The following is a 14,613-nucleotide window of genomic DNA, read 5'->3' as shown; positions in this document are numbered from 1 at the left end:
CGACTCAAGGTCCTCGTATGGTCTCTATTATTTTAACTCTACCTTCGTCTTGGTTAAATAAATAATATTAACTCCTCTGTGTGTCACAGCCCACACACAAAAGGCTAAATGACCTTCTTGAAAGTCAAAAAGGATACAGCATGTTTCTGGTGATAAACTTGTCAATTATTGTCTGCAGAACTTTAAACCCATAGCAACAAGCTATGACTTTTGTTGTTTATTTGTAACACACACACAAACACACACACACAGTCACACATGAACAGAGAGAGAGGGAGAGAGAGAGAGAGAGAGAGAGAGAGAGAGAGAGAGAGAGAGGAGAGAGAGAGAGAGAGAGAGAGAGAGAGAGAGAGAGAGAGAGAGAGAGAGAGAGAGAGAGAGAGAGAGAGAGAGAGAGAGAGAGAGAGAGAGAGAGAGGAATAGAAAGAGGGAGAGACACACACATACACACACACAAAAAACACAAACACACATGAACAGAACGAGAGAGACAGAGAGAGAGAGAGAGAGAGAGAGAGAGAGAGAGAGAGAGAGAGAGAGAGAGAGAGAGAGAGAGAGAGAGAGAGAGAGAGAGAGAGAGAAAGATAGAGAGCGAGAGCGAGAGAGAGATCCAGCTGTGGATGTACTGTCAGACCGCTGAGGGGGTGTGAACACTCGGGGCTGCAGAGCACCCATTTCTCCTGCCACGGGGGTGCATAATAGACCCATAAAACGTCACTGTTCTGGGCCTGAGATTCACTCAGCGGCCCCCTAGTGATCCAGTAATGGGATGAGCCTCAAAGGAACAGCAGATCCGGGGTGATACTTAGGATGGGGGACTAGAGAACAAGGCATGGGTAGCTCTGCGTCGATGCGTCAAACCCAGTCCAAAGTACACACCGCGGAAGGCTACAACGTTCCAGTGGGCTGGTGGGATGGCTCTTTGAACCATTGGTTGCCTTGCCAACAACCATCATCCATTTGGTCGGCAGTCTGACACACTGTTTTTTTATATATATTTTTCAGCCTATTTTATTTGTGTCAGCCAATCACAGGCACTGCAGCCCCCCCCCCCCCCCTCCCCAGGGTGATGGAGTATTTCAACCTGTGGAAGAGCAGAGCTACCAATATCCAAACGCCTGCAGGCAATAGCAGGGCCAGTTAAGTTGTTTGAACTGATGCCATTACTGCTGAATTTATTAGCCCTGGTGCGGGCTAGCTTCAGCCTGCGCGTCGCGCGCTTCATTGGGTTTGAGCATGTCTCGAGGCTCGGAGAGGTTTGGAAAATAGAAATCGCTTTATTTGAAATAAACCGGGCGAAAAAGGGAATGAGTATAAGTGGTGAAGATATATGTGGATATCCTGCACTTTGCAGGCCTATTTAGGAAACTGGATGATTTAACATTGTATTTTTTTAAGAGGGTAGGGGAATGGTTAGTGCTCTTTCAATGCCATGTTCTTGAGACGATCAGAATAGCCATTGCCAAGTGCCTTGCTCAAGCCTGCCTGCATACGCTAAAGTGAAGGACATCATGCCATAAATCCTGAATATGCTACAACTTGTGACGTTGACAAACTATACGACTTATCTACACTGAGATAAATGGACACTTGTACTCTGCAGAAGCAATCAGTGAAACATAGAGATTCACATCTGGGTTTCTTACCAAGAAGAGACAAAGCTCCATCATTTGGCTAATCACGACCTCTACCTCCACGAGTAAAAATAGTCCTTCATTTCAATAGCATTCATTTTCAACTCCAAGATAATTGCCTGACCGACCAAAAAGAGACAGCAAACGGAAGAGGACAATAGTCAGCACCTACGTCACTAGTGTTGACACACTAGAACTAGATTACTCATGGTGACTCACGTCACGGCCAAGTATAGCGGGAAAGCTTCTTCGAAAGGCCACCACACCAATAATACAGTGGCGCTGTGCACGCGCACAGCGGGACAGCGCGGTTAGTCCTGCTGCTGCCGCCACGCACGCAGCATGCTAGCCAGTGGGCTGGCTCGAGGACCACGTGGGCGCAGGATCTGTCGTTGGTTTCGCGCGTTCTTGTGGTTCACTGCGCGCCGTCCGATTCCCTCTCTGGGGAAATAACGTACCTGCATGCTCTGCAGCTCCACTGCACCACCCCGCACTACTGCTCCTGAAGTGAGCCGGTCAAACAAACCGCGCTGCACGCACGCACGCACGCACAGCACACACACACACACACACACACACACACACACACACACACACACACACACACACACACACACACACACACACACACACACACACACACACACACACACACACACACACACACACACACACACGGACACACACACACACAGAGCCTTTACTGCTGCAAGACTGCAGGTTAACAAGCACGAGCGAAAAAAATATCCAAAGGAAAAGGAATCTTCGTTTTTTTGTCTATCTCTTATTTTTTTTTAAATTTAGCAGTCATTGATTTTTGGAAATAAATAATTCATGAATCAAAACATCTCAAAGTGAACTCGGCAGAGAGCGGTGTGAGTGTGTGTGTGGGGGAGGGAGGCAGCGTATTGTGCACGCCAAAAAAAAAACACCCGCACAAGCACGGTTCTCAGGCAGTGCAACATCCACACATCCTCCACTCATCTGGATGCAGCATCGCAGCGCTGCATCGCAGCAGGGGGCTACACGGGGGGACAGACCACCGGCGCATGCATGCATTGTCAGCATGTTTACCATCGGCGTCAGACGGCATGATGTGAAAAAATAGTAACTCGCATTGCGAATACATTCACCGGCGTTATTGACGGGGACACTGCGGCTATGACTAAGGACAAGGCCGTAAACCGGACGCTCCAGTATCAGCAAACTTTGGTGAGTTTCGTATGTGCCAAAGTGATTCAGCCCTACACTAAATTACAACGTTTTTATTTGGTGTAGTTCACCGTTAATACCGTATGTTGACGCGTAAACTAAGCTTAAACTACCGCGGTTTGCCCTTTACCTTGCAGGTGTGCGAGTGCGAGGATAAGTGAATGAATGAATGAATGAACAATAGACTAATAAAGATGCGATCCACCAAATAGGCTTTTTTTCATCGTCGGTTCTCGGCGTGTACGCGAGTGTTAAGTGAAGTGTGCGCGCTGTGTGTGTTTTTGTGTGTGTGTGTGTGTGTGTGTGTGTGTGTGTGTGTGTGTGTGTGTGTGTGTGTGTGTGTGTGTGTGTGTGTGTGTGTGTGTGTGTGTGTGTGTGTGTGTGTGTGTGTGTTCGCTGAACAACTCCCCCCCCCCTCCCACCCCCCGTACTTCCAACCTCTTTAGGACCTTTCTTTTTCCCAAATGAACTTAAATGTAGACTTTTCCTGAATATCAATTGTTTCATGCAGCAGTTTCCCTCACTCATGTCACAGCTTGATTGACAGCGGTACCCGGGAGCGCTGCAGGGGGGGGGGGGGGGGGGGGTAAGAGGGGTTAGAAAGAGAGGAATAATGAGAGGGGGGGGGGGGGGGGGGGGGAGAGAGAGCGGGGAGATGGAGAAAGATAGAGGGGGAGAGAGGACTAGTGAGAGGGGGGGGGCAGATAGAGAATAAGGGGATGGGAGCGAGGAGGAGCAGGTAATTGGAAAGAGAGCGAGGGAGACAGCTTCAGTCTGCTCTCAGCCTCTTCCGTTCATCAGCGTACATCACCGTGCGACTCCTCTTGGACCGCATGAAAGGCTGTCTCCGAGAGACCAGAGTCACGGACAGACGCTGGGACCACAGACACAGCGGCCGCTGTGGCTGTGCGGGGAAGGCACCCAGGCGTGCAGACATCAGTCCTCCTAGCGTCAGACTTCCGAGCGCACACACGTTCACTTTGTTGGTTTTTTTTAGCGGATGCTTTTAGCCACAGCCTCCAGGTGAGACTTAGAAAAATCAGATCACACGATCAATACCAGAGCAGCCACCAAGCATCCCAAGACCAGCTTAATAAAACCATGTGTAGGAATTCAAAGCACGGTTTCTTATTTTGTATTGCGTCGTCCTTCCTTTGCAGCTAATTTCTCCACCTGTCCAGTGCGCCTCCTCTTTCTGCCCCCTTGTGATGGGTGCTCATGTTGTTCTGGCCCGGAGGTGTTTGGAGGTACAAGCAGACACTGATAAGGGACACACAGAGGCCCTGTGAGGACTGGGTGTGTGTGCGTGGTCCAGGTCCATTTGGCTGGGGGCCAGATCAACTGTGTGTTTGTGCAGTTGGGTGTGTACGTGCATGCGTGCATGTGTGCCTGTGTGGGGGTGTGTGTTCAGCACACCACGAGGACCCAAATGTATTTCTGTTTATTTGTGGTATAACAGCGATCAGTATGTTCTGGCGTAGAGATCAGTGTATTCTGTGTTCTTTGTGTAGAGAACAGGGTGTTCTGGTGTAGAGATCAGTGTGTTCTGGTGTAGAGATCAGTGTGTTCTGTGTTCTTTGTGTAGAGAACAGGGTGTTCTGGTGTAGAGATCAGTGTGTTCTGGTGTAGAGACCAGTGTGTTCTGGTGTAGAGACCAGTGTGTTCTGGTGTAGAGATCAGTGTGTTCTGGTGTAGAGATCAGTGGGTTCTGGTGTAGAGATCAGTGGGTTCTGGTGTAGAGATCAGTGTGTTCTGTGTTCTGGTGTAGAGATCAGTTTGTTCTGGTGTAGAGACCAGTGTGTTCTGGTGTAGAGATCAGTGGGTTCTGGTGTAGAGATCAGTGGGTTCTGGTGTAGAGATCAGTGGGTTCTGGTGTAGAGATCAGTGTGTTCTGTGTTCTGGTGTAGAGATCAGTTTGTTCTGGTGTAGAGATCAGTGGGTTCTGGTGTAGAGATCAGTTTGTTCTGGTGTAGAGATCAGTGGGTTCTGGTGTAGAGATCAGTGGGTTCTGGTGTAGAGACCAGTGTGTTCTGGTGTAGAGATCAGTGGGTTCTGGTGTAGAGATCAGTGTGTTCTGTGTTCTGGTGTAGAGATCAGTTTGTTCTGGTGTAGAGATCAGTGGGTTCTGGTGTAGAGATCAGTTTGTTCTGGTGTAGAGATCAGTGGGTTCTGGTGTAGAGATCAGTGGGTTCTGGTGTAGAGATCAGTGTGTTCTGTGTTCTGGTGTAGAGAATCAGTGTTTCCTGGTTTAGAGATCAGTGTGTTCTGGTGTAGAGATCAGTGTGTTCTGTGTTCTGGTGTAGAGATCAGTTTGTTCTGGTGTAGAGATCAGTTTGTTCTGGTGTAGAGACCAGTGTGTTCTGGTGTAGAGACCAGTGTGTTCTGGTGTAGAGATCAGTGTGTTCTGTGTTCTGGTGTGGAGATCAGTTTGTTCTGGTGTAGAGATCAGTTTGTTCTGGTGTAGAGACCAGTGTGTTCTGGTGTAGAGATCAGTGTGTTCTGGTGTAGAGATCAGTGTATTCTGGTGTAGAGATCAGTGTATTCTGTGTTCTTCGTGTAGAGAACAGTGTGTTCTGGTGTAGAGAATCAGTGTGTTCTTGTGCAGAGATCAGTGTGTTCTGTGTCTCGGTGTAGAGATCAGTGTCTTCTGTGTCCTAGTGTACAGATCAATATGTTCTGTGTCCTGGTGTAAGGATCAATTGCAATGTAAAATGTCCGCCACTGCGTCTTTTTCGGAACGTGGCCTCAAAGTCCCCTGAACGCATGCTATAGAGCTCCGGTCAATGGCCTTATCATCCACTGCTTGCATCCCAAAATAGATGCTGCATGTGTTGGTATACATGCTTGTGTGCAGGTGTTTGTGTGAGTGTGTGTGTGTGTGTGAGTGTGTGTGAGTGGCAATATTTTATTGGTTATTGGTTATTTTTACCCATGTCCCTGCTGTAATACCAGCTCCTGAAGGCATTGCCTCAGATAAAAGGCAACAGCAATAATATAAACATCTATTTCCCATTTCCCCAAGCCCAGGCCAGGGACATTTCTCTCTCCTTGGACCCTTTACACATTTGACAATGAGTAGTAGTTTTTGGGGGATCACACAAGTTCTACATAAATACATCAAATAAGATCAGAAATGGAATGTCTTAATTTATAATATACCAACCTTAACAGGGAGTCGACTATAACGTTGACCATTGATTTTCTGTATGGTGTATGGATTTCAGCTTGTGGTTGTTAATTTCCCTAGGCACAGTTTTAATAGCTCTGATACGACGGTATATTAACACTTAAGTGACAGGTATAAATCTAAGGCTGATGACAGATGAAGAACAATTGGTTGTTTCTTTTTTATGCCAACAAAAAGCAGCAGATTTCAGGTCTTTCATTTGGTTAAGTACTACTCAGACATTTGAGGGTGTATTTATCGTGAAAGAACATACATGAGTGATTATGCTGTAAAATGCTAATTTAGCGTTTGTCTGCCCCCCTCTTTACATGTTACACATAAAAGGGCTCTAGAGAGGCTCTCTAGAGCCGTGTGTCCCTTCCGGGCTACTGTAGAAACATGGCGGCACAACATGGCGAGGTGTTATCCCCATGGTTGTGACTCAGTCAACACTCAACTTTGTGATACTTTTTCAAAGCTAGTACACATCGTTGAGAATGAGTGTTATAATGATCTTGTATATGAAATGCGTGAGGGTCTGAGAAGCTAAAACGTCTCTCTGCAGCTATCAACAACAACCGACAGAGAGTTCCAGAATGGGCCCTGAGTGTTCGGAACACAGTAGACCTTCTGGGGGAATCTCGTTGGCGGAGGCCAGCAGAAACATACGCATGCATCTTCGGTGTATCGCTAGTATTTTCAGTAACGGTGACAAAATAGCACAGTGTACCGTTTTGAAGATCCCAGAACACAAACCAATGCGTTTTTTAAAAAACAACTTCCACTGGCACTCTGAGTCGGAAGTGGCTTGGCCCGTGGGCCGCCCTCGTGGGGCCCCACACAGCGCCGTCAGTGGGCTGCTGACATCGGCAGAGCCGGCACTGACAGGTGCATTGGTTACTGCCCACACAGACACCCCGCCAGGTGAGATGCATGCTGGGACAGCTGGCAGAGGCCGGCTCCTGTCTCCGCGGCGAACGGAGGGTTTAGAGAGGGAGCGGGTACGAGGACAGGAGACGGTTCTGCCTACACGAGAGCCAGGGACAGACGGGTCCTGGGGACTTGGAGTCAATTATTTGTCGCACAAATCCATCTTGTGTCTTCTCACAAGCTCCTCCGAAGCCCATTGTGTTATTTGTTTGCGTGTCATTGTTCCCGAGAGAGCTGGCAAAGTTTCGGAAGCATTTAATCTTTCTGCGCGCGTGTGTGTGTGAATACCTTGATCTGTGTGTTCCTACTTAAAGGTGTGAATGTTACGAGCTGTGCGGAGCAGATGTTCCCGACAGCATGCCCGTGTCGCCCCGACAGCAGGGCGGTTCAACTATTTGGCTGCCGCAAGGATCAAAGTCATGATCGTGTGAGAGAGAGACTTGAGCATCTAGGCTCCAAATTGTTCCTGTGTCTATTTTTTTTGCATTCAATTGCTGCAGTGGGACACGGATGCACAATCAAGAGATATATGTCCCTCGCTCCCCTCTCCCTCCCTCAGACCCCTTTCCTTCTATTCTCGCTTCCATTATGTTACAGTTTATGCTTTGTGCTGCATATCTATCCATGTACCTACCTTCCTCCCTCCCTACCTCTCTCTCTCCCTCTCCCTCTCTGAAAATCCAACTCACCGACTGCTTAAGACCAATCACTCTCCCAGTTAAGTTGTTTGAATTGATGCCATTACAGCTTAACATTGTACTGGTGTAGGCTTAGCTAACTGACCTCTCTGTTTCCGGTCCATATGTAATCTATACACGCCATTCATACTTTATTTTTACACACACACACACACACGCAAACACACACACACACGCACGCACGCACGCACGCACACGCACACACACACACACACACACACACACACACACACACACACACGTTCGAACACAACCCCACCAGCAATCAAATAACCCAAACGCACAAACACTGAGGGTCACACAAGCACATACACACAAAAGTCCCACCAGCTCAATCACTCGTTTGAAAGTGGGCTCCAGTTGCCCATTGTCAGCAGCCTTTACCTTCTCCACCACGAGAGTGGAGGGTCGATTTCAGCCCCTGTCACTTGCAGGGCTAATAGGCCTGTTACCTGCGGCCAATGCACCACACACTGTGCAGCAACGGACAGCAAAATGTGGCACCTTTTAACTCACGGGTGTAAGCAGATGCTCTGGTCACAACTGATGCCATGTATTCATGGGCAGCGTCTTGTCAAAAAGGGGACATTTTAGAGGTCAAAACTGCAGCTGAACTATATAATCCGCGGTTGTCCGCTGTAGTAAATACATGCTGCTTATCTGGAGGTTTCTCATTGTCTCAATGTAATGAGCTGCTGTAGATGCCAGCTTATAATGGTGGTCATTACCCACACAAAAGTCCCCGTAACGCACGTACAGGAATTATGCATGAACATGCATGTATATATATATAAAAGGCATTAATGACAGGTTGAACAACAAACAGACACATGTCATTGTAACGCATGTACAGGAATGATGCCTGCACAATAATACATATCTGAAAGGCATGAATGACAGGTTGAATAACAAACAGACATTCATGCAAAGCACATTAAGCAAATACACCTGCGGCTCAACTTCCCCCTTGATTCAGAGAACTGTTGTTCTTTGGCTTTGTCTGGGATTATGCAAAACAACCAGCAAACCCCTTCAACCCAGAGCCCACCCCCACCACCACTACCTTCTCTCCTCACACCCCCACCCCCCATGCTGCAGTGGGCTGCTGACAAGATTACAGTCCCTCACCTTGAATTCTTCAATCTTCTTGACATCACTTTGCAGCAGGAGCGTGTCGATGGATAAGCGGCAGCTGTATAATGCTCACACAAACGGGTGTTGGGATGCGCGTGTACGTCCGCTCACTTGCGTGCGTGCGTGTGTGTGTTGTCGACCGCACTTAGGAGTTTCTGGTGTTTATGTTAATTGTCCACTCTGGGACAAGGCTGACTCATCGTTAACAAGAGGTAAAAAAAAAAATACATTACCTGTATTAGCAGCAAACTGTCGACAAGTGGATTAGTCAAATGTGTCATTTCCTCTCCTCTAATTAAATCTCTACTCTCACTGCGGAGGTCCGAAGGGCTCGGATTAGCCAGATTGCCTTAGTGCCCCCCCCCCCCCAGCCATCCATTTACACCCGTGGTCTCATCGGCATACACACCAATTGATACCAGGGTAATACGTTGGTTAAATATGCGCAAAGTTTCAACATCCATCAGGTCCATCTCTTTCATGGCAAACAATGTGTCATCCCTCCCACCAGCACACCTTCGGAGGAACCAGAGATTAAATTTGCCCGATGAATATTTATAAGTCGTGAAGCGATGCAGCTGCGATGAAACATCTTAGGCGTCCACTTCTTCATCGCCAGCGTGTCAGATAGGCGTCCTTGCTCCCTTCTCTCAAGTAATGAATGGTCTCTAGACACTAAACAGTATAAGGAACCAATCATCTGGTAGAATGATACAAAAACGTAAAAGTGAAAAAGTGGTACCTCGTATACCACTAACATGTGGATACCAAACAGCGGATACCAAACAGACTGATCTACTTGCTCAGCTAGAGTCAATCGTAAAAGAGTAGATAGTACTGGGATCCAAGCATGTCGTCAAGACTTGTTCTTTAAAAGAGTAGAATGATACAAAAACCCAAAAGTAAAAAAGTAGATGCGAAGCAAAAGGCCTCGTATTCCCCCTACCAATGTGTGTAGCAGATACTAAACGGCTTGATCCACTTCCTCAGGTGGTAGTAGACATTGTAATGGAGTAGATGGAGGGGTGAGAAGATGGTGTTATAAAGGCTAGGCTAGGTCTTTACAACAGCAGAATGATACAAAAAGGCAAAATTAAAAAAGTAGAGGCAAAGCAAAATGCATTGTATTGCACTAACAAAAATGTGAACCACCAGATACTAAACAGATTGATCTTCTTGCTCAGCTAGTGTAAATTGTACTGCAATAGAGAGTAAAGAGGTGAGGAGTCCCATGTCCAAGCACGTCAGTGAGGCTAGCTCGTTAAAACAGTAACTGAGGAACACTCATCCAGAAATGTAGTGTAGAGAATATTACAGCATTGACGGCCGGTGAGGTCGCAATGTAGACGGGATCTCCATGACGGATGACCGTACCGGGGGTCCCAATGTGGGAGTTAAAACCAGTTACAGATCACAGCAAATTTAACCCACAGGGCCCCACCTGCTGCTATCCCAGGGGGGGCCCGCTCTCCAGATGGCCTCTAATTGCTTTCTCACAGGGCCCCCCCCCCGAGAGAGAGAGACACTAGCAGGAGCCCTGAGCACACCAAGTGGGCGGGCCTGCCTGTGTTGGTGGCGTCTGTGGCCGTGACTTTGTTGGTGTGGTGCACTGATGAAGCATCCAGAAGTAGCTTGGCTCGCTCGAGTTTTGGGGACTGCAGAGGTAGGCTGGGATAGAGAACTGCGCTAGAGGTCACGGGGAACTTTTAATTGTGTGGGGGCTGGATAATCCAAGGCAGGGGGGGGGGGGGGTTAGACTCTCAGCTGAAAAGCATTGGTACGCAAAAATATTCATCCGCAGTCCATATCATCCATGAGGGAGATGCCCATCTCCTTATGAAACCTTAATTTCCTGCAGGCCTTCAGATAAAACGTATTGAAGCATATTTGTTTTAGTCAGAGTTGTAATGTCATTTCCAACATTAATCCACGTCATGTACAGCCTCTAGATACATGTTCGCACATCAATAGGTCCGTCTGTCCTTGCCCGTCCGAGGATGTACGCACATATCTTACTGAAATGTCCTCGAAAGTGTGGCTTGTTGATGATTGGCTGCCGTCAAGACCCTCCCCCTTTATCTGTCAGTAGCTCCAGAATTCCTCAGTTTCCCTGCAGCGGGCGAGGCGTTCATGTGAGCAGAGAAAGTCTGCAGGAGTCGTGATGCCCTTCAACGAGAGAGGCTGGTGGTGGCGGGGGGGGGGGGGGCGAGGGATGGAGCAATCCGTGTGAGATGTGCTGCATAGGCACCGTAGCGTACGCACGAGGGCTGCCTCTGGGAAACACAAGTGGGAGAGCGTAAGCCTGTAGGCGTACTCCTTTCTGCGCTGCCGTGGAACGCTGGTTCCTTTGAGCTTCACGGCATGTTTGGGACCCTCTTGATGATTCATTTGGCAATGCGGTGGCCCGTAGTGTACCTATAGAGTATAGGGGTTGGGTATACGTCTGTAGGATGTGGCCCCCCAAGGTACAGTGCACCTTGTTCCCTCAGCTATAAATACAGGGGAATTTGACGCAAAGCAGCACCTCTCCAAGGACAAAATGTATACATCCGAGTGCCAAGACGCATATAGCAAGCAATGCGAATAATGGAGCAGCAAAAGTGATTTTTTTTGGACTTTATTAAAAAAGAAAGTTATGACAGCATATGAATCATGCCGATTTACTTTTGCCCGTGTCTTGGTGAGAGTGCTTGGTCAGCAGAAAGTATGACTTCGCCGCTAGACACCATGGCCCTTTGGTTTGGGGAAACCTTTTTGCCTGTCGTAGATCTTCCTGCAGCAGAGAAGAAAAAAATGAATGGGTTAGCAAATAAAAAGGACCAATAAGTTACATTAGGTTCATAGATTCAGCTTAGGTTGACATCTTACTCTTCCTGCGGCATTGCTGTTGACACGAGTTGTTTGGACTGGGGTGACAGACCGCTGTGGTACAATGGATGAAGACCTAGGAGGAAGCGGTATGAGGTCAGGTTGGCGTTAGAGTTTTAGCCCTTGAATGATAAAAATCCATGAGCCCTTTTTTTTTTTTTTAACAACCTCCAAGAAGGTTTTAAGACATGAAAAGTTAGCCTAGAAATGGATCGCCTTGTATAAAAGAAAAAATAAGTAGCACCCTACCCTCTCATTCCTCGGAGCGAGCGTTTCTTCTTCCACAAATGTAAACATCTTCACAATGAACCGCTTGTAGTGGGACGGGAAGGCGAGGCCGGATGATTCAGAGACCGGGACAAGCGAGGTCAGGTAGCGGTCATCGTGATACGGACACCTAGGGAGAATCAACGCCGTTTAGTTCACCCCCAACTCCCAAAGCAGACAGTTCCTCTGAAGGCCTTTGGTCGAGGACCTCGCCTGCTTACCCGTCCACTAGGAGGTCCCACTGAGGGAGGCTGGTGGCACTCGGGGCGGCGGTGGCCCAGCACCTCTCCAGATTGAGGACTATATTAGGGTCGGTTCTCTCAGAGATGTGCACCTGTACATATACAGCCTGCCTGAGAGCCTTGGAGATCGGGTAGTCCGCAGCCGTGTAGAAGGACCTATAGGCCTCTTCCGCTGGGGAGAGAATCGACCCAAGGTTTGCGTGATATTATTGATCTAGTCTGAGGCTCAGTCATAGACAAAAAACGAAAACATCGAATTTGAATGCAACAGCATACATGCAAATTAGGTATGGTGACCTTTAACACCCAACCCCCAAAAACATATGCACAAATATGAATGTATATGTGATTTCCAGGAAGCTCTTAAAAAAAAAAAAAGAAAAGGTTTACCAAGTCCTCAAATTATATCAAGGGTAAAAGTGAAGCTTAGCTTACCCTCTATACATCCCTTGTGGTAACACTGGCCGCTGCCAAGGAGCAGTTCAATTCTGAGAGGACCCAGGGCTGCCACAGGCAGCGGGGGGGGTAGAGAGTTCACGTCGAAGACCAGGGCCTCCACAGATTGACCGGAGTACTTGCACTGGAACATCAGCCTGACACAACATGAACAATGCCATACGTTAAGGGCGGCCATTTAGAGGCTTAACATTCTTTAGAATTAGCCTTCATACAAATGGATTTAAGGATGAAAAGGTTGATTAGCTTGGGTTGCAATAAAGCCAGAGGAAATCTGGGGTCAAAGCCTAATTGTGTATGTAGCAAGTTATACCCTGGAGTGAAGCTGGCAAATTACATTACAAATTCATTTTCACACCAAGGCTTAACAGCCGGGCCAAATGAGATTCAGACGATTGCCAATAATATTAAAACAGAGCGGGCAAACAATGTTGTGGTTCATAATAGCATTTACAACCATTAGACATGAACAACTTACTCAAAATGGCTGTCCCGAGTGATAGAGCCCCTGGGTCCGATACCAACCTCGTATGAGGAAGACATGTAGTTGTTGTACACAATGTAGCCTCCATCCTCCTGCAGAAAAAAAACAAACGGTTAAAACACAAGGATATCCCTCAGGTTTAAGGCGTTGACACTGCGATATCAAATATAGATGGATCCGCGTTCTCAGGGAGGTGAGGGGGCCCATGCACTGAACCGTCACCACTTCCCTGCTGAACGGGACTGGCTACAAAGTCGAAATGGTCTTACAACTTCCCGGCCCGCCGCATGACATAAAACCCCAATCACACATTTGCCGTACACTCCAAAAAGCCTGATTATTTTAAGTTGTGGCTGATTTTTGCGCCGGTCCGTAGAAAACCCTGCCCGCTCTAGCGACCCACAAGCGCTCCCAACGCCGCTCAGGTGAAACTCGCATGTGAACACCAATAAGCGGTCCCGACACCTACCGTAATCGTCGTCCCGCAGTCGGTGACAGGAAACTGATAGACGGCAAAGGCGGAGGAAGGCGGAGGTGGTGGCGACCGGGCTGCAGGAGGCCTCGTTGGCCTCGAGCAGCATCACCGACTCCACGTCCAGCCGGGGAAGTGTGGCGTCCCTGGCCACCACCACCACAAACTGCCCGTCCCTGGTGCACTGCACAGTAACTAGAAGACAAGACAACCGTCAGCACCTGCAGAGGACTCCAGGGGCAATTACTAGCCAATCAGAAGGATTGTACATCAACATTTAGAAGCTACTTCTAACCCGAAGCAACTGACAATAAGTACCTTTGAAGAAGAAAAATAAATGTATTGCCATCGGTACAGTAAGGCTGTTCATAGAACAAAGTGCCAAGCACTTACAATTGTTAGCCAAGGACACTTTATTTATATAGCACTTTTCATACATGACGCAGGCTCAAAGTGCTTCACACTGAAAGTCGTACAATAAAATGAAATAATAAGATAAGTAAAAGATAACAAGGCAAAGAAAAACAAGCATCATAGAAAGACTATGCGTTAGGTTCACTCAGTCCCTGTATACAACATAGATAACTAGGATCTGATTCTACACAATGCTTGCAACTACACAGTGCTATTTTAAAGCATGCGTTAAGTGCCACATACAACATACAATAAGTACGCAAGAGGGCTGTGGGGTGGGATAAGTACCGGTTTGCCCGTAGTAACACTGCTGCCCGTCAAAGCAGCAGTTGACGGCAAAGCATTGCTCGGCGGTGATCTCTGGCAGGCCGCACTGCATCTTCTCGCCCGCTTGCACGTAGCATAAAACGGGAACGGGCGTCCAAGGCTCCTTGGACTGCTGCAACTCAGGCAGCGCATTAGCTCTCTGAGGCAGCTGGGGAGGTGGTCCAGGCGCAGTTGTTGTCGGTGCCATCTTCTGAAACCCCATCCACGATGGCTGTGCAGCAACATCATGAGCCAGGAGCGCAACCAGCAATAAACACTTGAAAAAGCCCATTGTGCATCAACGATGAGACTATAATAATGACGACGACT

General features: G+C 47.9%; 2 protein-coding genes across 2 annotated transcripts in view; one reads left to right on the top strand and one right to left on the bottom strand.

Moving 5' to 3' along the window:
* Nucleotides 1–2,486: 2,486 nt before the first annotated feature.
* Nucleotides 2,487–14,613, top strand: part of LOC132462740 (chloride channel protein 2-like) — a 41,883-nt gene continuing 29,756 nt past the window's right edge. Inside the window, 1 exon segment of the mRNA XM_060058456.1 lies at nt 2,487–2,846. Within this exon segment, the coding sequence (XP_059914439.1) occupies nt 2,796–2,846 (51 nt within the window). The 5' untranslated portion in view covers nt 2,487–2,795.
* The window catches only part of LOC132462658 (zona pellucida sperm-binding protein 4-like), a 3,291-nt gene continuing 48 nt past the window's right edge, over nt 11,371–14,613 (bottom strand). Inside the window, 9 exon segments of the mRNA XM_060058311.1 lie at nt 11,371–11,547; nt 11,643–11,718; nt 11,892–12,039; nt 12,131–12,323; nt 12,587–12,744; nt 13,086–13,183; nt 13,561–13,623; nt 13,625–13,758; nt 14,266–14,613. The exon segment at nt 14,266–14,613 is cut by the window's right edge and continues 48 nt beyond it. Of these exon segments, the coding sequence (XP_059914294.1) occupies nt 11,435–11,547; nt 11,643–11,718; nt 11,892–12,039; nt 12,131–12,323; nt 12,587–12,744; nt 13,086–13,183; nt 13,561–13,623; nt 13,625–13,758; nt 14,266–14,575 (1,293 nt within the window). The 5' untranslated portion in view covers nt 14,576–14,613 and the 3' untranslated portion in view covers nt 11,371–11,434.

This window comes from Gadus macrocephalus, chromosome 8 (assembly GCF_031168955.1).
Source record: "Gadus macrocephalus chromosome 8, ASM3116895v1".
In the NCBI taxonomy this organism is placed as follows: domain Eukaryota; kingdom Metazoa; phylum Chordata; class Actinopteri; order Gadiformes; family Gadidae; genus Gadus; species Gadus macrocephalus.
Note: the sequence above shows the minus strand (reverse complement) of the source record. Positions and strands in the feature narration are given on the sequence as shown.